This window comes from Lepus europaeus, chromosome 21 (genome assembly GCF_033115175.1).
Source record: "Lepus europaeus isolate LE1 chromosome 21, mLepTim1.pri, whole genome shotgun sequence".
In the NCBI taxonomy this organism is placed as follows: Eukaryota; Metazoa; Chordata; class Mammalia; order Lagomorpha; family Leporidae; genus Lepus; species Lepus europaeus.
Window position 1 is genome coordinate 13,155,944 of NC_084847.1, and position 20,923 is coordinate 13,176,866.

Below are 20,923 nucleotides of genomic sequence, written 5' to 3' on the forward strand. Positions count from 1 at the left end.
TGCCCAGAGTGGCTGTGGCTGGGTCAGGACTCAATCTGGCCTCCCACATGGGTGGCAGGAACCCGGTTACTTGAGCCTTCATTCTGCCTCCAGGCTCTGGAAGAGGGAACCGGAGCCAGGACTTGAACCCAGGCACTCCTATGTGGGGTGCAGGCATCTTAATCCCTAAGCCACACGTCCCACCCCTTGGCAAGGTTTTTCTCTGGTACTGAGGCCTGGTGAGGCTGCTGTCGTCACGGTCACGGTCATGGTCACGGTCACTTTGTAACGCAGGGACATTCAGGAGACCCAGATGAAGTACCTGTCTGAGTGGGACCAGTGGAAGCGGTACAGCAGCAAGTCTTGGAAGCGGTTCCTGGAGAAGGCTCGCGAGATGACCACCCACCTGGAGCTGTGGCGGGACGACATCCGCAGCATAGAAGGTGCCCCCCCACACACACACACCTGTGCCCTCTCCTGCACCTGCTCTGGGCCTGTAGACAAAGTCCAGCTTCATTTGCACGGAGCCCTGGCTGCGGTAGAGCATTGCCTGCCGTGATGAGCGTGAGCGACGCACCGCACTTGGGCTGCGTGGAGCTGCGTCTTTGTCCCCAGGGACGATCTCAGCCATTTTCCTGGCCCTTCCAGGTGCAGCTGTCTTAGAGTCGCGTTTGCATGCGTCCCCGTGTTGAAATTTCACCAGATTTTATTAAGTGTGCTAGTGCAGGTGCTCATCGCCAATGTGCTTTTGGCTTTTAGAACTGTGTGTGTTTATCTCGTAAGTATTTAAAAACATTTTGCTTGAAAGGCAGAGAGACAGAGATCTCTCATCTGCTAATTTTACTCTTCAAATGACTACAATGGCTGGGGCTGGGCCGGGGCAGAAGCTGGGAGTCAGGAACTTGGTCCAGGTCTCCCGTGGGGAGTGGTGGAACCCACTTGTGCCATCATCCGCTGCTTCCCAGAGTCTACACTAGCAGGAAGCTGGAGACAGGAGCTGGAGCTGGGAATTGAACCCTAGCAGGTTCCTTCATCAGAGTCTTAACCACTAACCTGAACACTCACTCCTTTATTATTGTTTCGTGGACATAATGTAAGCGTATGTCCAAGGAGCTTCTTGAACTCCCTTAAAACTTCCACCATTCATTTGTTCTCTCTCCTCTTGAGGTTTACACCTAACGAGTCTGGAGCAAAATGATAAAGGCTAACCTGTATTAAGTATGTACCGTGAACCAGGCACTCAGTTAAGCATCTTAATAAAGCTACTTATCACCTGCTTGGCACAGACAGGGTAGGACACTTGCCCAAGTTCATTCTGCAGTGAGGAGGCAGAGCCAGCGTTTGAACCTAAGCTTCAGTCCAGGGTGTTGGTCACCATGCTAAACCACCTCTGTGATGAAATGGCAGAGTTTCTGGAAAGTGGTTGAGAGGGTGTTAGAGGCACATCCTCCCTGGGGGGCTGCAGCTTTGACTCGCTTACTCTACTCCTGGGATTTCTTGGCTGGCAGGAGGAGATGCTGGGTGTTAGAGTCGGGACTGAGTGTTTAGGCCCGCTGCTAAGACGCAGGTTAAGATGCCCCTGTCTTCCATCAGAGTGCCTGGGCTTGGTTCCTGGCTCCTGAGTTTAGCTTCCTGCAAAGGCAGACCCTGGGAGGCAGTGAAGATGGCTCAGGTGGGATCCGTGCCACTGTGGGAGACACCTGGACTGAGCTCCAAGCACCCAGCTTCAGCCTGGTTCAGCCCTGGCCATTGGAGGCATTTGCAGGCGTGAACAAGCAGATGGGAGCTTTCTCTGTCTGTGTTTCTGCTCTCTCTGTCTCTCAGTTAAGTAAATGGTTTTTTAAGAGAGAGAGAGAACGATTGTGAGTGCCTTCACTTTCAGAGGGTACGTATTTTGCCTGTGGCCAGCACACAGCCCCTCCGGTAGCATGCTGCCTGTCTGTCCTCAGCCCTCCCTGGTGGAGGGTTGGTGCTCTTCTCTTTCTTTCTTTCTTTTTTTTAATTCAAAAATCAGAGTTACAGAGAAAGAGGGAGAGAGAGAGAGAGAGAGAGAGATCGATCTTCCATCTGCTGGTTCACTCCCCAAGTGGATCGGCCTAGCTCCAGCCATTGCAGCCATCTGGGGAGTAAACCACTGGATGGAAGACCTCTCTCTGTCTCTGCCTCTCCTTCTCTGTCTGTAACTCTGCCTTTCAAATAAATAAATACTGTCTCACAGGAGACTGTAAAATATGACTGAGCTGAAGATCTAAGTAGCCATGTTCACAGATCAGAAGACAGCATTATAAAGATGTTTTATGTAAAATCCCAGCCAGAATCTGCAGTGTGTACACGCAGAGTGTGCATAGGAAAATTAATACTCTAAGCCTCAAATTCATGAAGAAATGCAAAAAGCCAAGGATACCTAGGATACTAAAGCATGTATCAAGTCATATTAGAAATCTCTAGTAAGTAAGATAGCCTCATATTAGCGCAAAGACAGACAAGTAGACCGTGGAGCAGGATAGAGTTCAGGAACAGATTCATACCTGTGTGGCCACCTGATTTCCAAAAGGCAATCAACAGATGGTACTGAGCCAACTAGATGTGGAGCCTGCCCTCAAACCATTCTCAGTGAAATCCCGATTGTGAAAAGTTAAAAGGCACTGGGAAGTGCAGGTGGGAAGTCAGCAGTAGGAAAATAAGTGTGTTTTCCTCTCTGTCCTTACCAAGATCGCACTGCCTTCGGCTTTCGGTGGGTGTCGATGCTCCTGGTCAGTGATGTCCGAATTTCTCTTTTCCAGGGAAATTTGGCACTGGGATTCAGTCCTATTTCTCCTTCTTGCGGTTCCTGGTGTTGCTGAATATGGTGATATTTCTGATCATCTTTACGTTAGTTTTGCTCCCCATCTTGCTCACCAAATACAAAATCACCAATAGCACTTTTGTGCTCATTCCCTTCAAAGACACAGGTGAGTGAACGGCCTGGTTTCCCGTGATGAGTTCCTTGCACGGGGTACCTAACCACACTTCTTCCTTTGCTAGGGATCTTTATGCTGATTCTTGGCTGGTTGTGTTAGTCAGGACCTGCCAGAACAAATGACCCCGGAACTCCTGGTGTCCACTAAGACTTGTTGCTCACTCATGTCCATCATGGGTTGAAAGTCAACTCCTTGGAGCCCAAGCTGGTGGAGCAGCTTCGGTCTGGACCATCAGTAGTCCCTGTGGCCAGGGGAGAAAGGTCCATGACAAATAAGTGCTGTCTCCTGAACCTTCTGCCCCGTCTCACTGGCCACAGGAAGGCACTCAGCTTCTCCTGGCTGTCATGGGCATTTGGGGAGTAAACCGGTGAATGGAAGATCTCTCTCCCTCTCTCTGCCTTACTAATAAACAAAATATATTTTTAAAAGATAACATACATTTCTCATGAGCTCTTTGGAGAGCTCTCACATAGCTGGCACATCTACATGTACTCACATGCGCTTAGGAATGCAAATTGTGGTGTACAGTTACAGACACTGTCAGACTGTATCCACCCTGTGTTCTTGTGTTTTGCAGACATACAGTGCACGTTGTATCCCATAAGCAGTTCGGGACTGATTTACTTTTACAGTTACATCATAGACCTGCTTTCTGGCACTGTAAGTACTCCCCACACTCCTTTGCCTGGGCCCTCCATGTGCCCAGTGTTCGTTGATTTAAAGTCCCATTCCCTGCGTGTCTGGAGGGAGAGCCGAAGCCAGAGTTAACACGAGGGAAAGGAACCGCATTTGCCGTGGTCTCATCAGCGTGTTTGTTTCCTGCCATTCTGAACAGGAAATGCACTTTGTCTTTTTCCACCATTGGCCTCGTCCTGGTCTCTGCCACCTTGTGGTGGACCTGCAGTAAAATACTGAGCTCTCCCACAGAGAGAAGTGAGTGACAGGGAACCACAGAGAATTTATTTCTCTGGCACTGAGGAACCTAGACTGTGTGGATGAAAACTATGGCTTTTTTTTTTTTTTTTTTTGACAGGCAGAGTGGACAGTGAGAGAGAGAGACAGAGAGAAAGGTCTTCCTTTTTTCCATTGGTTCACCCCCCAATGGCCGCTGCGGCTGGCACGCTGTGGCGGCACACCGCGCTGATCCGAAGCCAGGAGCCAGGTGCTTCTCCTGGTCTCCCATGCGGGTGCAGGGCCCAAGGACTTGGGCCATCCTCCACTGCACTCCCTGGCCACAGCAGAGAGCTGGCCTGGAAGAGGGGCAACCCGGACAGAATCCGGTGCCCCGGTGTGCCGGTGCCGCAGGCGGAGGATTAGCCTGTTGAACCGCGGCATTGGCCAAGCCACTGCCTTCAATGCTGGCATCTCATAGGCAGTGCTAATTCGAATGCTGGCTACCCCACTTCTGATCCAGCTCCCTGCTAATGCACCTGGGAAGGCAGCAGATGATGGGTCAAGCACTTAGGTCGCTGCCACCCATGTGAGAGACCTGGTTGGAGTTCTGGGCTCTTGGCTTTGGCCTGGTCCAGCCGCATCTGTTTTAGCATTTGGGGAATGAACCAGCAAATGAAGGATCTCTCTCTGTCACTCTACCTTTCAAAGAAGTTAATATATCTTAAAAAATTTTTTAAAAAGAGAGAGAGAGGGAGAAAGAGAAACACTAAAGCAATCTTTTTAAAAATTGGTTGACATTAAAATGCCATGTCATTGAACTCTCACTTTATCTGAATAGATAAATAGAAAGCCTTTCATTTGTCCACTGCATTTGATGTAGAAAAGATACCTTTACATCTTGTTGTCATTTTTAACCACAACACAACACAGGGAAATTGTCAGGTGAGTCTTCACATGTCCACCGCGCTGTGAGAAAACTGAAACTAGGCAAATGAGACGTGACATTGACTCACGGAAGGTCACATCGCTGCTGATGGCAAAGCCAGATCAAATCCCAAAATTGTTAGCTCCCTCCCTCCCTCCCTCCCTTCCTTCTTTTTGTTTGTGTCGGGCAGGGTTATATGTTTATTTTTGATCTACTTGAAAGGCAGAGAAAGAGAGAGAGAGAGATCTTCCATCCACTGGTTTACTTCCCAGATGCCTGCAGTAGCCAGGAGTGATCAGGCTGAAGCCAGGAGCTGGAACGTCCTCCGTCAGGGCCCCAAGCGCTTGCACCATCACCTGCTGCCTATAGGGATGTATTAGCAAGAAGCTGGATTGGAAGCAGAGGAGCTGGGACTTGAACCAGCACTCTGATACATGTGTGGGCATCCCAAGTGGAGGCTTAACCCATTGTGCCACGATGCCCACCCCAGCCTTATATCCCACAAAAGAAGTTTCTGGTTGTGAATAGAATTGCTGGGTTAAATTGTAACCCCATGATGAGATTTCTGAGGAATCTCCAGACTGTTCCAAACTGACTGCACAATTTCACACTGCCACCAGCATTCTGTGCAAGCTCTGTGCTCTGCATAGCCTTGTCAACCCTTGTTGTCACCTGGCTTTTCAATGGCAGCCATCCTAGTCTGGTAATGTTATACCTCACTGTGTTTTAAAATTTTTATTGTTTTCACATTATTTGAAAGGCAGAGAGACAGAGAGTGAGACAGAGAGAGTGATCTATCTGCTGGTTCATTCTAGAGATGGACCAGGCTAAAGCCGGGAGCCTGCAGCTTCATCCAGGCCTCCCACATGGGTGTCAGGGAGCCAAGCTCTTGGGCCATCATCTGCTGCCTTCCCAGGTGCAGTAGCAGGGAGCTGGATGACAGAAGCCAAGACCCAGACCAACACTGTAGTATGCAGTGGAGCCAACCCCCAGCAGCAGCTTAACCTGCTGTACCCCCAAGCCAGCCCCCAAGCTGATGTCTGTGATGTGAAGTCGGGGTCCAGCTTCTTTTGCATGGTGTCAGCATATTTGTTGAAAGACCATTTGCCTTATGGCCGGCACTGTGGCTCACTAGGCTAATCCTCTACCTTGCGGTGCCGGCACACGGGGTTCTAGTCCCAGTCGGGGCGCCGGATTCTGTCCTGGTTGCTCCTCTTCCAGGCCAGCTCTCTGCTGTGGCCCGGGAGTGCAGTGGAGGATGGCCCAAGTGCTTGGGCCCTGCACCCCATGGGAGACCAGGAGGAAGCACCTGGCTCCTGGCTTCGGATCTGCGCAACGCACCAGCTGTAGCGGCCATTTTGGGGGGTGAACCAACAGAAGGAGGACCTTTCTCTCTGTCTCTTACTTACCACTTCTTTCCCCTTGGTCTGTTCTTGTGCCACAACCACACTTGGTTACTGTTTTGCAGCTGGGATCTGAGTGCCCCAACTTCCTTCTTCTTTTCTCAAGTCATTTCGGCTTTTCTGACTCCTTTGCAATTCCACATGGATCTTGGGATCCACTTGTCGGTTTCCACGTAGAAGCCGGTTGCGATTCTGTTGAATCTGTAGACCCACTGACCCATGACTGTGGGATGTTTTCCCGTTTATGTAGATCATCTTTCTTTTTTTTTTTTTTTTCAGCAATGATTTGTAGTTTTCAGGTATAACATTTGCACTCCTCTGTTTCAGTCGAATCCCAAGAGTTTTGTTTGTTCCGATGCTATGCGTGGAATTGTTTTGCTCAATTGTAGCTTCGGGTTTTTCTCCTGGGTTTTCGTTGTGTTCAGGTTGGATCAGTGCCTTACTCCCGGTCACTGAGGGATCCTCCCCTGTGGGCCGGGGGTGCAGGGCTGCACCAGGCCACTGTGCTATGAGTTCCTCGAGGCGGGGATCGCTCTGCTGGTTTCCCGCAGTGAACGGACCGGCCCGACCACGTGCCCTTGGCTTTGTTTCAGGGTTTCTTGGAGGAGACCAGCCTCTTCTATGGACACTACACCATTGACGGGGTGAAATTCCAGAACTTCACCTATGACCTGCCCCTGGCGTATTTGTTAAGCACCATTGCCTACCTGGCCCTGAGTCTTCTGTGGATCGTGAAAAGGTAAAGTTTTATTTGTTCTGATGGCGCCTTCTCTTCTAATTACCCCGGACGGCTGGGGCTGAGTGCAGGTCAGGGGGCCTCTGGGAGCCATTTCTCCGAGGATGAGCGGGATCCTGGGGTGGGAGCTTCCTGGGAGGGATTTGTGATTCCGCCAGGATTTGGGAGCTGGGGTTGCAGCTTTGAGTTTCCCAGGGAGTGGTTACTGAACACATTAGTTCTGCCACCCAGCTCTCTGGGTCCAGGGGGAACCATCTTTTCTGGGTCCAAGCTTCTTCCTGTGTGAAATGTGAAATGTAGATGTAGCCTGAAAAATCTGAGATTTCAGGCTGGGGCAGATCACCTTGAGCTTCATAGAACACGGAATTTCTGGACGGAACCTGAAACCTGCTAAAGCCAGCATCCCAGGGCGTGCAAGCGTTTGGGGATCTGCATTTTGGGAATGTGGCCCAGGTGGTTTTGATAGAACTTCTTCACCGTGACCCTCAGCAAAAGGGCAGAGTGCAGCGATTCCTTCCAGCCCTGCTGTCTTCACGCCTCACTAGCAAATCCTAAAAGCAACCTGTTTCATCTACAGAGGCCCTGCCCAGCTGCCATTTGCTGTTTTCATACCATCAAGTTCCAGGGTGCTTATTTTTCCACAAAGGCACTTGAATGAATAGTTTATGAAGTATGCAGTAGAACCGTATCTGGCCTGAACAGGTGGCCCCTGAGTATCTAATTTACTGCTTAAGTTGTTTGTTCATTCACTTGTATGTTGGCCGTGTTATGGTCTAGGCATTCGGGATAGCAAGGTGCAAGACAGCCAGAGTATCTGCTCTCAAGGAATCTGAAGTTTGCTAAGAGGAGGGGTTGCAAGCTAGAAAAAAAAAAATTGCAGATCGGATTGGTTGCTATAAAAGAAACAGAGAGGAATGATGTGAAGTGGGGGATTTGTCATTCTGGACGGGGGATGAAGAGCTGTAGACTAGGGGGGATATTTGAGCTGAAACCTGGAGGTTGGGAAGGAGTCGACAGAGTTGGAAAGAACCATGCATGGAGAGGGTGGTGGAAACTGCCGTGTGCAAAGGCCCTGGGGCAGGATTTGATGACAGAACGCCAGGGCAGTCACAGCAGTGTGGTCACGTGGGAAGAAGATGGCAGAGCCGGATCCTGCAGGGTCTCCAGGCTGTTGTAGAGTTTGGATTTTATTCCAGCTGTGATCCACGTTGCTGCGTGGGAAAGGGAAATGACTTTCAGCAATGAGGCACCTGCTCAGCTGTAACAAATGCTTTTTTTTTTAATGTTTACTTATTTATTTGAGAGGCTTAGAAAGAGAGGAAGACAGATAGAAAGACAGAATGAGAGAGTTCCTGATCACTGGTTCACCCCCCCAAATGCCTGCCGTGGCTGGGCGTGGGCTGAGGAAGCTGGGAGCCAGGAACTCAGTCCAGGTATCCCCCTGGGTGACAGGAGTCTGATGACTTGAGCCAGCACTGCTGCCGCCCAGGGCCTATCTACATCAGCAGGAAACTGAGTCAGGAGCCAGAAGTGGGAACTGTGACACGTGACTCAGTGTCTCAGCCAGCAGCTTACCCACGAGGCCAAACCGCCGCCCCCACTTATATTTACAATGGTCCAAAACGGGACGGTGTCCAAATGGGCTGAAAACACAGCCGTGTCTAACTCGTCACATGTTAGGCAAAGGGAGCTCACAGGCCTGTATTTGGCTGTTGTCCTTGTAAGCGGAATACGTGTGTTTTGGGCTCAGGTCGGTGGAAGGATTCAAGATCAACCTGATCCGCAGTGAGGAGCACTTCCAGAGCTACTGCAACAAGATCTTTGCCGGCTGGGACTTCTGCATCACCAACCGCAGCACCGCAGACCTGAAGCACAGCAGCTTGCGGTACGAGCTCCGAGTGAGTGCGGCTGGCTCTGCGCCCGGCAGGGCACCCCCAGCAGGACGGCGCCCAGGGAGGCTGAGTGGGCAGCTTGCAGAGGTGCTAGGCTGGGACAGGGCTGTCCTCCGCGCTTCACACGTTTCCTCTATGTCGTTGTCAAGTGCGCTCTGCAGCAGGGTATTGGGGTTGGTACCTTGAGCCCAAGCAGTGCTGCTAAGAGGAGTTGGGGCTGGGAAGGGAGGTGGGGGGCTCGGTGGGTGGGGGGAGATGGGTCTTCCCCTTGCTTCCTGCTACCTTACATTGTTATTCTTCAACCTAATGAGAACCGGGAGACAGGGCCTAAGGAGGCCAGGCTAGGATGGTAGGGTAGAGAGGAGAGAATATGAGAAAGTACAAGCGAGGTTCCTAATGACCAAGGAGAGAGGGAGCACCAGACAGCATCCTGAGCAGACCTGCCCAAAAGGAGGAACAACCAAATCGGCTTTATAAAGAAAGGTGGGAGGGAGCAAATCAAATATATTATTACGTACACCAAATAGGAACAGATCACGTTCTCCTGTTAAAAACAGTGCCTACCAAACTGGGTTAAAAACACCTGTATCCGGAGTGGACATTATGGCAGAGTGGGTAAAGCTGCCGCCTGCAACACCAGCATCTTCTATAGGCGCTGGTTTGTGTCCTGGCTGTTCCTCTTCTGATCCAGCTCCCTGCTAATGGCCTGGGGAAAATGCAGCAACAGATGGGCTACATACTTGGGCCCCTCCCACCCACATGGGAGACCCAGAGGAAGCTTCTGGCTCCTGGCTTCTGCCTGGCTCAGCCCTGATCACTGTGGCCATCCGGGGAGTGAACCAATGGATGGAAGATCTCTCTCTCTCTCTCTCTCTCTCTCTCTCTCTCTCTCTCTCTCTCCCCCTACTTCCCTTCCTCCCCTCCCCCCCAGCCCCATAACTTGGACTTTCAAATAAATAAACCAAATCTTTTTTGTTGTTATTGTTAAGATTTTCTTTATTATTTGAGAGGGAGAGTTACAGAGAGAGGGAGAGACAGAGGGAAAGGTCTTCCATCTGCTAGTTTGCTCCCCAAATGGCTGCAATGGCTGGAGTTGGGCCGATCCAAAGCCATGAGCCAGGAGCTTCTTCTGGGTCTCTCATATCGGTGTTGGGGTACAAGCACTTGGGCCATCTTCCATTGCCTTCCCAGGTGCATAAGCAGAGAGCTGGATCAGAAGAGGAGCAGCCGGGACTCAAAGCAGTACCCACATGGGATGCCAGCACCTCAGGCAGAGGCTTAGCCTACTAAGCCACAGCGCCAGCCCCAAATAAATAAAAATCTTTTTAAAAAAGACTAATTTTTATTTTTTAAAAAAACTTGTATCCACCTATATGTTGAGTAATGAAGTAGCACATATTTTATGCAAGCAGTGTCATAAGTAGATTAATTTGTATGTTCATGTTTATTGCAAATGTGCATTGCAGTTTTACATAGGAGATTCTACCTTGACTTAGACCTTTAATAGGCAAAACAAAAACAAAACGAAATGAAAACCCTCAAGTGGGCTCAGTGTGGGACGGTGTCTTGGGTGAGATGAGTATTTAATGTTAGCTGTGGGTGGGAAGGTGTCACAGCTTCTAAGCCCAGATGCCGCCTGCTCCCAGTGCTCACAAATGCCTTTCCTTTGGTCGTCAGGCAGACCTGGAGGAAGAACGAATACGGCAGAAAATCGCAGGCAGGACCTCCGAGGAAACGATTCGCATTTACTCGCTGAGACTGTTTCTGAACTGCATTGTTCTGGCTGTTTTGGCCGCGTGCTTCTATGCGATCTACATAGCCACTGTATTCTCGCAGGAGCACATGAAGAAGGTAAGTCCTCCACCTGAGTCTGTTTAATTTCTCCTCTGGTTGGATGTTCCGCTCGTAGCACGGTTTGCCGGTGAAGCAGGTATCCTCATGGTTTTATTGACATATGCAGATGTAAGTTTGGCTGCAAATGAGAGGTGTCACTTCCCACTTTTTTTTTTTTTTTAAGATTTATTTATTTGTTTGAAAGGCAGAGTTACAGAGAGGCAGACAGAGAGACATCTGCTGGTTCACTCCCCAAATGGCTGCAATGGCTGGAGTGGCGCCAATCTGAAACTAGGAGCTTCCTCTGGGTCTCCCATGTGGGTGCAGGGGCCTAGGGACTGGGGCCATCTTCCACTGCTTTTACAGGCCATAGCATAGAGCTGGATCAGAAGTGGAGCAGCCGGGTCTCAAACCAGCGCCTATATGAGATGCCGGTGCTTCAGGTCAGGGCATTAATTTACTGCACCACAGCGCCGGTCCCTTCCCCTCTTCTTGAAGAACCTGGAGGTTGACTTAAAACATTTCCTTGGCTAGAATGTAGTCACCTGGCTGTCCCTAGCTACGGGAAGGCCAGGAAGCTTAGTTTTTATCTTGGATAGTGTTGCGGGGTGGGGAGGGGCGGGACCCTGCCTTGTCATTTTGTCTACCTCCATGGCCATTAAGATCCTGGATTAGACACCTGGATACATCATTCCAGTGTTAAAAAGTGGAGCTTGTACATAACATTCTATCTACTCATGGGGGACCCTGAGACCCCCCTGCCCCACCGGAAGGCCTCAGCTATATAGTAGTCTGTTCCAGGAAAGAAGAGAGTGGCCATTACAAAGCCATTGGTACCACATCCCTGAGAATATGTTAAATCCCCAAACCTAGAGGACACGTGGCTGTTTTTATTCTTCACCTTCATAAATCTGACAAAGCTCAGTACCGCTCTTCCAGGCAGTGACACAGTCCTGTTTGGAGGGAAGAGGGAAGAGATGGTGTATGTTCAGGGTCCACACTGAATGAGGACTAGGTTGTGTGTGTTTGTAGACAGGCACAGTTGAGGACCCTCCTGCTCATCTCGTTTGTGTTGCAACCTCCCTTGTTACACTGCTGACCAATACGTTTTGCTGTTCGCTCAGGAAATTGACAAGATGGTTTTTGGAGAGAACCTCTTGATAATGTACCTGCCGTCTATTGTGATCACGCTGGCCAATTTCATCACCCCCATGATCTTTGCCAGGATCATCCACTATGAGGATTACTCCCCAGGATTTGAGATCCGGCTGACGATTCTCAGGTAACGCCCAACTCGGGGATGGCAGGCGTGCTGAGCATGCACCTCCTCGCTTCCTTGCCCGTGGCAGACATTGCTAATCAATTATGGCACCGTGTCCCGCTGAGCCAACATTCAGATGAGCCCCAGGACGAAGCGGAGTCTGTGCAAGCAGACTCGTCAGTATTAACACTGTGGTCACAGTGACAGCTGAGGGCATAGGAGGGGGCCCAAGGAGGAGGTGTTGCTCAAAGATGTCAGAGATGACAAGTGTAAGGCAAGCCCAGGGAGTTCACACAAGTGAGCCAAGAGGGCCAGGTGGGGATTCTGTGGAACTAGAGTTTTCTTTCTGCTTCTCAGATGCCCGAATTTGCCTATGCATCTCTTTTTTTTAAGCTTCCAGTTTTGGAAATTTCCAAAGAGCACAAATCGTATAATGGAGCCCCACGCACCCGTCCCCTAGTTGGAACTGTTCCCAGCGTTTGGCCGATCTTGTTTCATCCGTTACCTGACCTTTGCTGGACTATTTTAAGCAGATTCCCAGCCACATGTCCTTGCACCTGTCGGCACCTCACGGGATCTGTACACACCAAGGACTGTTTCTGTTTTGACATAAACATCGTCGCACTTTAGGAAGTTGAGTCTGTCTCCCTGATGGAGTTGCAGATGGCCACGTGAGATTGGTTTGTTCAAATCAGGCTCTAAACAAGATCCACTTGTTGTTACGTCTCTGTGGTCCATTTTATTCTTTCAAGAATTGGCCTGGGGTCCGGCGCTGTGGCATAGTAGGCTAAGCCTCCACTTGTGGCACCAGCATCCCATAAGGGCGCTGGTTCATGTCCTGACTGCTCCACTTCTTTTTTTTTTTGACAGGCAGAGTTAGATAGTGAGAGAGAGAGACAGAGAGAAAGGTCTTCCTTCCGTTGGTTCACCCCCCAAAATGGCCGCCTCAACTGGCACGCTGTGCCGATCCGAAGCCAGGATCCAGGTGCCCCATCCTGGTCTTCCATGTGGGTGCAGGGCCCAAGGACTTGGGCCATCCTCCACTGCACTCCCAGGCCACAGCAGAGAGCTAGACTGGAAGAAGAGTAACTGGACTAGAACCGGTGCCCATATAGGATGCTGGTGCTGCAGGTAGAGGATTAACCAAGTGAGCCACGGCGCCAGCCCATGACTGCTCCACTTCTGATCCAGCTCTCTGCTTATGGCCTGGAAAAGCAGTGAAAGATGGCCCAATGGCTTGGGCCCCTGCACTCACTTGGGATACCTAGAAGAAGCTCCTAGCTCCTAGCTTTGGATGGGCTCAGCTCTGGCCATTGCAGCCATTTGGGGAGTAAACCAGTATATGGAAGACCTTTCTCTCTCTCTCTCTCTCTCTCTCTCTCTCTCTGTAACTCTACTTCTCAAATAAATAAATCTTAAAAAAAAAAAAAAAAAAGGAATCGGCTCTTCTCCATTTCAAAAGTATCTATGGGGCCGGCACTGTGGCGCAGTGGGTTGACACCCTGGCCTGAAGCACTGGCATCCCATATGGGTACCAGTTTGAGACCAGGCTGCTCCACTTCCAATCCAGCTCTCTGCTGTGGCCTGGGAAAGCAGCAGAAGATGGCCCAGGTCCTTGGGCCCCTGCATCCACATGGGAGACCCGGAAGAAGCTCTTGGCTCCTGGCTTCCAATCGGTACAGCTCTGGCCATTGAGGCCAATTGGGGAGTGAACCATTGGTTGGAAGACCTCTCTCTCCCTCCCTCCCTCTCTTCCTCTGTCTTTCTCTGCCTCTCCTCTCTCTGTATAACTCTGACTTTGAAGTAAATAAATAAATCTTTTTTAAAAATGTATTTATTAGGAAGGCAGAGTGACAGAGAGAGACATACAGAGAGGTCTTCCATCTGGTGGTTCACTCCCCAAATGGCTGCAATAGCCAGAGCTGGGCCAGGCTGAAGCTCAGAGCCAGAAACTCCATGTGGCATGGCCCCAAGTACTTGAGCCATCACTTGATGCCTCCCAGGGGGTACATTGGCAGGAAGATGGATTGGAAGCCGAGCCAGGATTAGATCCCAGACCCTTTGATATGGGATGCAGGGTTGGAGCTGGCGCTGTGGCCTGGTGGGTCGCCAGCATCCCATACCGGTACTGGTTCCTGTCCTAGCCACTCCTCTTCCAATCCAGCTCTCTGCTGATCACCCAGGAAAGCAGTGGGAGATGGCCTAAGTGCTTCCTTTGCTCTGTGCCTGTCTGTGGGTCTGCTTTTGAGAATGGCGGCCTGGGCCTCTGCCAACCTGCCCTGAGGACTGGCTCCGGCCCCACCGTCTCCCCTGCAGGTGTGTCTTTATGCGGATGGCCACCATCTGCGTGCTGGTGTTCACGCTGGGCTCCAAAATTACCTCCTGTGACAACGGCCCCTGTGAGCTCTGTGGCTACAACCAGAAACTCTACCCGGTGAGCCGCAGGGGTGGGCTGACCGCTTGGGAGGGGAGCACAGCTGTCCCAGTGGCTCCCTCTGCACGGAGCTTACAGGTGCATTAGCTGGCGCCCTCGCCAGAGGCCGCAGGCTCCGGAGGTGGGGGTGGTGGAGGAGGGTGGAGTTGGAAGGGCCCCCGGGGACCTGGCTTCCTCTGCCCCCAGTAGGGCCTCTCAGTTTCTCTCACTGTCTTTGCTCTCAGTGCTGGGAGACCCAGGTTGGGCAGGAAATGTACAAGCTGATGATCTTCGACTTCATCATCATCTTGGCGGTGACGCTGTTTGTGGATTTCCCGAGAAAGTGAGTGTGAAGGGTGCCCCCCCGTCCCCTCACCCTGGGCCTGGTTGCTGCCCTCCCAGCCACTCCCACAAGGTGCTGGGAGACTCCACAGCTCCAGGAATCCACTGCCAGCCACTGCCTTCCAGGCAGCTTCAGGCTGTCAGCCCCGTGGTGTGGATGCCACATTTCCTGTCCCAGCACTGCCATTTGCCAGTCACCTGAACTTGGGCAACTTAGTTATATTTGGTAATTGTTTGCTTTCTTTTTTTTTTAAAAAAAAAAGATAATTTATTTGAAAGGCAGAGTTACAGAGAAAGAGAGAGAGAGAGAGAGAGATCTTCTACCTGCTAGTTCACTCTCTGAATGGCCGCATCAGAAAGCCAGGACCCTGGAATTCCATCCGGGTCTCCTGTGTGGGTGCAGGGGCCCCAGCATTTGGGCCACCCTCCGCTGCCCTCCCGGGTGCATTAGCAGGGAGCTGGATTGGAGGTAAAGCAGCTGGGACTTGAGGCGGCGTTCTAATGCGATGCCGGTGTCTCAGGTGACGCCTGAACCCACTGCACTACGGCGCTGGCCCCTCAATGTCTCTTTGTTGACCTGTGGGAGAGAGATAATGGCAGGGCCAAACTCATAGCCTTGTTGCAAAGATTAAATAAGACGGTGGTGTGTAGCTCAGCTAAAGGTCCACCGTTGCCACCTGGCTGCTACTACTGTGTTGTCATTTTCGTTACCATTCTTGGCATCTCCTGGGCCCTGGAGGGAATCCCTCTGTTCCCTGAGGCAGTTTTTCATCCACACAGACAGGTGAGCTGGGCTCAGACCAGATGTCCAATGAACCCTTAAAAGCAAGCATTAAAAAGGAAACTGCTATTTTAAAAATTTCTACCAATAGGAGATTAATGTGAGGTTATTTTTATAATTTAGATATTTTTTAAAGATTTATTGATTTACTGATTTGAAAGTCAGAGTTACACAGAGAGAGAAGGAGAGGTAGAGGTAGAGAGAGAGAGGTCTTCTATCCACTGGTTCACTCCCCAGATGGCCACAACGGCCGGAGCTGTGCCAATCCAAAGCCAGGAGCCAGGAGCTTCCTCCGGGTCTCCTACGTGGGTGCAGGGCCCAAGGACTTGGGCCACCTTCTCCTGCTTTCCCAGGCCACAGCAGAGAGCTGGATCGGAAGTGGAGCAGCCAGGACTCAAACCAGTGCCCATATGGGATGCCGGCACTTTAGGCAGTGGCTTCACCCGCTATGCCACAGCACCAGCCCCTATAATTTAGATATTTAAAATTTATTTTTAAATTTGTTTATTTTTAAAAGTACAAGTTGAGTATTTTTTTTTGTTTACTTTATTTACTTGAAAGGCAGAGTTAAGAAAGAGGAAGAGACAGAGAGAAAGAAATCTTCCATCTGTTGGCTTATTCCCCAAATGGCTGCAATGGCCGGGGCTGGGCCAGACTGAAGCCAGGAGCCTGGAGCTCCATCCCAGTCTCCCACATGGGTGGCAGGAGCCCAAACACTTCTGCTTCTTTCCCAGGAGCATTAGCAAGGAGCTAGATCAGAAGTGGAACAGCCAGGACTCGAACCAGTGCCCATATGGGATGCTGGCGCTGTGGGCAGTGGCTTTACCCGCTACACCCCAAGTTTCTGTTTTGCAACATTGATATCTTTGCTCCCTTCTATAAGTTAGCCCCTCCATAATGTCCTGTTTGCCCAGCAACACCGCAGGTACTCGAACATTGCCATTGCTAAATCTGCAACCTGCTTGTATAAGCCAGTTACAGCCACCGACAAGGAACTTTCCATGTAACATTTTATATCGGAGATGGACCCTTAGATACTTTCTTACAAGACCTGGGAGCAGCCCGTTTAGTGGGACAGGTGTGTGACTGGGCATGGTTCTGCAGCCATCTGAGCTCACAGCTGTGCCGTGTGCTCCAGGCTCCTGGTGACCTACTGCTCCTCCTGGAGGCTGATCCAGTGCTGGGGGCAGCAGGAGTTTGCCATTCCCGATAACGTGCTGGGCATCGTGTACGGGCAGACCATCTGCTGGATCGGAGCCTTCTTCTCACCCCTTCTCCCAGCCATCGCGACCTTGAAATTCATTATCATCTTCTATGTGAAGGAGGTAAGGAGAGAGGCAGGGGAGGCGGTGGATCCCTTTCTTCCTTCTTTTAAATATGTATTGAGTTCTCAGTGGGGTGGCAAGGGGCTGGGCAGGAGGGGGAATTCCACCTGATCCCCAAATCCTGCAATGGCTAGGACTGGACCAGGGCCAAAGCCGGGAGATGGGAACCTGATCCAGGCATCCCACGTGGGTGGCAGGGACCCAGCTCCATGAGCCGTCACCGGCTGCGCCCCCCCTTCCACCGCGGGCGCAGTAGCAGGAAGGAGGGATTGTGAGCAGAGCCACGGTTGCCCCAGGAGCTGGACTCACTGTTCTTGGGTTTTTCTTGCCTTTTCTCGCCCAGCTGAGTCTTCTGTACACGTGCAGACCCTCCCCCAGGCAGTTCCGAGCATCCAATTCCAACTTCTTCTTCCTGCTGGTGCTGTTGATCGGGCTCTGCTTGGCGATCATACCTCTGACGATCAGCATGACACGGTACATAGGAGCTGTTTTCTAGAACATTTCCTCTCAGTGTCCGTTTTTTAAAGATTGACTTATTTGAAAGAGCTACCAAGAGACAGAGATTCTGTCTGCTGGTTCGCTCCCCATGGGACTCGAACCCGTGTTCCATATGGGAGATCAGCGTTGCAGGTGGTGACTTAACCCGCTGCACCACAGCACCTGCCCCAGGGTAAGCATTCTTGACCAGAATATTCCAGAAGGTTCTGGAAGTCGGACAGATCCTGGCAGGCCATTGTTACCGTTGCATTCTGGACGGGCAGAGGGGGGCGCTCCGCCTGTGCTGAGCCCCTGCTCTCTCGGGCAGCATCCCTTCCTCGAAAGCCTGCGGGCCCTTCACCAACTACAACACCACGTGGGAGGTCATCCCCACCACGGTGAGCACCTTCCCCAGCTCGCTGCAGTCCTTGGTCCACGGCGTCACGTCGGAAGCCTTCGCTGTGCCTTTCTTCATCATCATTTGGTGAGTGAGAACCGCCAGGACCCCGGCCAGTATCCCCATCAGGCATGTGGGTGCCCCTGAGCCTCAGTGTCCTGTCTGTAAAATGGGCACGACAGTCTCCCAGGGAGTCACTGTGTAGGTTTAGAAAGACCCCATGTATGAAGAACTTGGTCTAAGGTGTGGCTTATTAAAACCCAACAAAGGATTGCCTGTGATCAATACAAGGGGACTTCAAAAAGACCATGAGGAATGGAATTAAAACACAAGTGTACTTTGGGGCAAAAGATTATGAACGCTTACTACACCTTCCCAGTAACTTGTGTGACTGCTTATTCAGATGCTCTTGCTCTGTGGAAAAGGAGCAGGTTCCTGGGCAGAGGGAAGAGCACCAGGTTGGGGACAGGCGCCTGAACCCTGGCTGTCCCGCGGAGAAGCTGTGAACAGCTGGGGTTGATGGAGTGTGCGTTCATATATGCTGACTCATGAAACCATCCCAGTCACTCTGTGATGTAATTTATTACACTGGAAGGCAAGTAGTGAGCCTCCAAAAGTTTCACCCATGAAACAGCAGGTTAATCAAGCGACTTGGGGTTGCAGGTTCCCGGCCGCAGCGTAATTGCTCCATCCTCCTGGGTTCTTCTGGCTGGGGTTGGGCTGGCGCCACCTAGTGGCCATTATGGTCGCCTACTTCAACTTCACTGAAGGCCATTGTCCCCGGGCTTGCAGGGGCCTGCAGAATATTGTTGCCATCGGTGATTCTAGAAACTTCCGGGTTACTTAGTCCCCATTTCCCCAGCCCTGTCTGGAGAGATTGCACAAGAAACCATCTCCCTGTCATTAAATGAGGTCACCTGCTATCATCCTGGGGGGCTGGCCCACCCCGTACTTGCCCCCAGTGTTAATATGTTACTTCTCTCAGGTTGCTAGCAGTAGGTTTTGCTCTGCTAATCCCATTTTACAGATGCAGAAACTGAGGCCAGAGAGGCATAAGTCTGGTCTGCCGCGCTTCCAAATAAAACTTCCTGTGACTGGGTCTGGTCCCTTCTGCTTGGAAAAGATGAGGGTGTTTATCTTTTTTCCTAAGGAAAAAAAATATATATTTAAATTATTCATTTTCATTTTACTTGAAAGGCAGAGAGACAGACTGAGAAATTCCATCCATTGGTTTACTCCCCCAAATGGCCACAGTAACCCGGGCTGGGCCAGGGCAAAGCCAGGAGCTCAGAGCTCAATCCGGGTCTCCCACATGGGTGGCAGGACTCCCGTTCCTGAGCCATGTTAGCAGGAAGTTGATCAGAAGCTGCGGCAGGACTCAAACCCAGGCACCAGGTTTGAGGGATGGGAGTGAAATGTCCACCCCTTGCTCGCTTTCTCGAGACAAAGCTGTTGAGTTGTTTCTCTGGAGACTTTCAAAGTGGGACCAGCTGACGCCCCGCCCGTCTTGTCTCGTAGCCTTGTGATGTTTTACTTCATCGCCTTAGCCGGAGCACACAAGCGAGTGGTGGACCAGCTCCGAGAGCAGCTGTCCCTGGTGAGCAGGCCAGCCTTTGTGGGGGGAAGTGCTAAATAGTCAAATCGGATCCTTGCCAGTAATCGTAGCTGTCAGTGCCGGGCGGGTGACCTTAGAGCTGAGACTTGAATGGCAAAAGCGGCTCTCGTGAGCAGTGAGCGTTAAGAGGCGGGAAGGATGGTTCCGGAGTGAGGTGGGCTCTTCCGGGGGGGGACAGGAGGAAGGGGCTGGTGTGGCTGGAAGGGTGGGAGGCAGTGGGCAGAAGCAAGAAGCTATCACAGCCCCAACCAGAGTCCTCGAGAGGTCCAGGGTGGAACCCACTGGAGAGTGTTACACAGGAGTCAGGTGCACCTTTGAAGCACTCCCATGAGGCCCGGGGGCAGGGTGAAAGGGGCAGGCCAGGTTGGAGGTCACTGCCGGGGTCCCGTGGTTGGAATCCTTAGCCCCGAGCCTGGCAGGTCTCGGCTGAGGTGCGGAAGTCGTGCCATCTGTTCCCACGTGTATGAGATGCACTTTCCAGCTCATGGCCTTTTTTCAGGAAAGTCGTGACAAGCGCTATCTCATCCAGAAGCTAACGGAAGCCCAGCAGGATCTGCGGCCCAGCTAGGCACGCGGGAAGTAGCCGTCGTGAGACGGGACTCAGCCCGCGTCCGAGCGACTCTGCACACCCACCATGTCCACCTTCTGCGTGCAAATGTTAAAATATATTATTTGGAGTTGAGGCTTTTCCTAGAAATGACTCTGTATGCGTTGCGCTGGTGGCTGTCTTTACGTAACCAGGACCCCGAGTGAGTGGGTTAGAAAAGCAGATTCAAATTCAAGCGTGGGGCTGTGTAGACCAGCAGCGCGCTGATGACCGTACCAAAAACTCTCTTGGGAAGCCGTCTGATTTCTACAAGGAAAGTCGAGAAGATTCTTGGGGTTTCTCAAACCTTGCTGGAGTTGTTAGAAATGAGCCCCAGGAGTCACCTGTTTGCTTCCAGAAATGTCAGACAGTCGTGGGAACAGGGATTCATAGACGAGTTTTTAAAAAAAGACTTTTAAAAAAATTTTCCTTAAATTCATTTTATTTTTTAACACAGAGGACAGAGATTTCCATCCTCTGGTTCGTTCCCATAATGCCCACAATAACCAGGGGCTGGGAACTCCATCCGGGTCACCCGTGTGGGGTCAGGGACCCAAGTGCTGCCTCCCCAGGGTGACCACTGGCATGAAGCTGGATCAGAAGGGGAAGACCTGGGCCTAGAACCAGGCCCTCCCGCCTGAGGTGCGGGTGGCCCGCGTGGTAACTGAACCCCTGAACCGAACACCCACCCCTGGAGTTTTTCTGAATCCCATTTCCCAGACACTTTTGGAAGTAATTTGTATTGTTTTTGAGCCAGGCTAGGGCTTTGGGCTAAGGTGCGTTCCTGGAGCAATGATGGCTCTAAAGCTGAAAGCCGTTTTGGTTTTCCATTTCTTCTTCATAAAGAGGAATCCTTGCATTGCCATGCTTGGGGCACATGGTGACCAGGTGGAGGATGGTTACGTAATTACAGCGCCATTAGTATGGGAGAGAAAAGCAGTTTGATGCTGTATGAGTGCGGTTTCTGAATGCCCTCTGTGTATCTGTGTGTGTGTGTTTTAAGATTTATTTATTTAATTGAAAAGCAGTGACAGAGACAGAGAGAGACCCTCCCGTCTGCTGGTTCACTCCCCAAATGACTACAATGGCCAGGGCTGGGCCAGA

At 51.2% G+C, this 20,923-nt stretch overlaps 1 protein-coding gene across 1 annotated transcript; it reads left to right on the forward strand.

Annotated features, from left to right (window-relative positions):
- The first annotated feature begins 277 nt into the window (after nt 1-277).
- Nucleotides 278-19,818, forward strand: TMC7 (transmembrane channel like 7). The gene is made up of 14 exons (XM_062180287.1): nt 278-422; nt 2,763-2,930; nt 3,517-3,599; nt 6,755-6,900; nt 8,648-8,795; nt 10,467-10,640; nt 11,747-11,904; nt 14,200-14,317; nt 14,542-14,639; nt 16,558-16,744; nt 17,088-17,218; nt 17,550-17,705; nt 19,137-19,215; nt 19,733-19,818. Exons 1-14 carry the CDS (start codon nt 293-295, stop codon nt 19,799-19,801), a joined length of 1,845 nt encoding a protein of 614 aa, XP_062036271.1. The 5' UTR covers nt 278-292; the 3' UTR covers nt 19,802-19,818.
- Nucleotides 19,819-20,923: the final 1,105 nt, after the last annotated feature.